Raw genomic sequence first — 3039 nt, 5'->3', positions numbered from 1 at the left:
AACAAACGCTTAGTGGGAGGCAACCCACTGGTAGGTTTTTCTTTTTCTTTTGATTTTGATTTTTTTTTTTTTTTTCTATTTTTGCTTTCCTCTTACTTGATAACACTGGAGACATTGTTTTTTAAGTCTGGGGGAGGTTGTCTACTAACTATGTTTTCTGTTTTTGAGTTTCAGTTGTGTCAGTCAAAACCATAAAGTTTGAGTCAAATTTTTCAAAATTTTTCTTTTTGTCTTTGGGAATTATGATCTTGATTAATGATTTCTCTTATTTGTTATATTTTTAGATTAGTCTATCATAAATTAACTTGGTTTTAATTTTTACAGTAAAAGTATGAAAACTTCTTTTGTTCGAATTGGTTTGATCAGTAGTTTTATTTTTATCTAAGTTTTGTTTTTAATATAATATATATAATTATTGAATACAATGTGATTTTTTAAAATATATTAGTACATATTCTATATTTTTGAAATTAGTTTATCATAAATGGACTTGGTTTCAATTTTAACTTTAAAAGTATGAAAACTTTTTTTGTTTTACTTGGTTTGATCAATAGTTTTACTTTTAAGTTATATGGTATATGCTTTCATTAGAAAATATATTATATATTAAAACTAAAAAGTTGGAAGAAATATATTTTTGTAACAATGTGATTTTTTTTTAAAGTAAAATATACATCATATAAGATAGAAATAAAATAAAGTATATAAAAAATATTAAGTTTAAGATTAGTGATAAACCAATTTAGGATAATAAATCAATCTACATTAATAAGGCGTGGTGAGGAATTATGATGGTCGGTCCTCCTCGAGTACATTAAATAGAAGGGCGGCTAACTTAGCGAAGGGGACTAGGGTTGATCAGGGAATCGAAGATTAGAAGAGAGTTTTTGCAGAAGACTAGTGTACTCTCTATGGTTTACGAAAGCATTGATAGGACCAGCAACCTACCAGACGAGATTATTTGCCACATCGGGTCTTTCTTGTCGGCGAAAGAAGCGGCGTTCACGGCACTTCTCTCAAAGAGGTGGAGGAATCTGTTTGAAAGCCTGTTCCATTTATCAATCCCAGCTGAAGGAAGCATATGTTGGAACGGTTTGCAAGTTCTCCTAAAGAAATCTCCAAATCTTAAGGCTCTCACCATCAAGGTATGACCCGAAACCCGCAAAAACAGAATAACTTGACAGGACATATAAGGTATTTATAAAATCTTCAATCTCTAAACTTGCGTTTTTTTTGTTTTTGTTTTTTTTCCAGGGAAGTGTGCACAATAAGGATAATGATGAGGAATCTGTTTGCGAATGCTTGAAAGGGTATACTTTCCTATCGCCCTGCTATATTGAGGTCGTAAAGATAAGAGAGTGTAAAGGAGAAAGAGGAGAGATGGTGCAAATAAAGCACATGTTGGAGACATTGCCGTGTCTTAAACTTTTGGAAATTCGTCTTAAGCCAGGAAGAGATGACACACATCTTCAGATTATGACGTATCTCATAACGAGTTCGAGAAGTTCGTCCAAGTCCATATGCACTGTTAAGGTGGTATCGTCCAAATGCACTGTTAAGGTGGTGTTACAATGAACAAAATCTTAACATGAACTTGCATATCTGAATAGAGCAACAAAGATGCAATTGTTTTGTTTCCCGTTTGTTGTTGACATATGAGAATTGTGGTTTGGTTTTGTGTCTGAGAGATTGTTCAGATTGTTCTGAATCGAACAGTTAAGGTGGTGTTACATTGAGCAAAATCTTAACATGAACTTGCATATCTGAATAGAGAAGAAACAAAGTTGTATTGCTTTGCTTCCCGTTTGTTGTTGAGATACGAGAATTGGTTTGGTTTTGTGTCTTTCTTCTTTCCCCATATGACTGAGAGATTGTTCTGAGTCGGACACAACGTGGCGTTTTTATTCATCTCCAACTCGGTTATTGTCGTTTTTTTTTCTTAAGTCAAATTAAGTAAGCAAGAGAAAGGCTAAGCCCATCAGGTCAACTAAGCCTATTTTAAAAAGCCCACGAGCTAACTTCCGAACTCTGTTTAAAATTGTGTCGGTAAAATGATGTAATCATCATCATGACGTCATAATTTTTTTTATTTTAAAACAAAGAGAGCCGCATATTAAGAAGAAGCAAAAACCATCTGGTAGGCTTTCGTTATAATTAACGGTCGTTATGTATATTTTACGCATATGATTTGTGTGTTAGAGGTTGCTTTCGTGAAGGAAATATTCAAAATTCAGAATACTGTATAATATACTCAATAATTAATTACTTACCCATACATACACATTTGATATTTTCTTCTAAACTAAAGGGAAGGGGAGGCGTATCTTTGGTGGGAATATTCCTTTCCGTGAAGAGACGGAGAAACTTCCCTTTAAAACAAAACGTGCTTCCCTTATAAAAAATTCCAGGCTGGCGTCAGTCTCCGATTCCTGTATTTTAAAAAAATTAAAAAGAAGATTAACCAAAAGTTATTATCTTCCTTTTTTAAATTATTAAAAAAATAAACAGTGGACAGCTCATCATCATCATCTTCTCCTTTAAAAGGATAGCTAGGGACTACTTCATCGCCTTCTTTCGTTTGCCCTTTGAATCTCATATAGAACCCTTTTTTGCGTTTTATCATCTTCTCGATTCAGCTAAGTTTTCGATTGATCTATTCTTGTTTCTCAGATTAATTCATCTCTTCGTTTCCTTTCTTTGTTCTCTCCTCAGATCTAGATCTAGATCTAGGTTTTTTTATTTCTCGTCGGGAATTTTGGCTGATCTAGGGTTTGATTTTGGGAATTTTGTTGAGAAAAATACACAAAAATAAAGGAATGAATATAGATTTTCTATGAACTACTCAATCCTGTTTCGTCGGATTCGAATTCTACACTCTTTCTCCGTTGTTTACCTCTACTACACCTACGTTTTCTCATGAATTAATCGCTTTCTCCATCTTCTTTTCAAGTTTTCGTTTTTTGATCTGACTTTATTCTTTTGATAGATTTAGAAATCGAGAATTTTCCAGTAAGAAGAATTTGGGGTTTTTTTTTTTTT

At 32.9% G+C, this 3039-nt stretch overlaps 1 protein-coding gene across 1 annotated transcript; it reads left to right on the top strand.

The window, feature by feature from the left end:
- LOC104788563 (putative F-box/LRR-repeat protein At5g15620) lies at positions 760–1791 on the top strand. Its single transcript, XM_010514331.2, has 2 exons — positions 760–1145; positions 1255–1791. The coding sequence occupies exons 1-2, from the start codon at positions 912–914 to the stop codon at positions 1573–1575; spliced, it is 555 nt and encodes a 184-aa protein (XP_010512633.1). The 5' UTR covers positions 760–911; the 3' UTR covers positions 1576–1791.

Source organism: Camelina sativa, chromosome 5, assembly GCF_000633955.1.
Source record: "Camelina sativa cultivar DH55 chromosome 5, Cs, whole genome shotgun sequence".
Lineage (NCBI taxonomy): Eukaryota > Viridiplantae > Streptophyta > Magnoliopsida > Brassicales > Brassicaceae > Camelina > Camelina sativa.
This window is presented reverse-complemented; position numbering and strand designations above follow the sequence as displayed.

Coding starts and splice junctions, on each gene's coding strand:
- LOC104788563 (XM_010514331.2), top strand. CDS start 912: ATGGTTTACGAAAGCATTGATAGGACCAGCAACCTACCAGACGAGATT. Junction 1,146..1,254: donor TTAAGGCTCTCACCATCAAG/GTATGACCCGAA, acceptor TTTTTTTTCCAG/GGAAGTGTGCACAATAAGGA.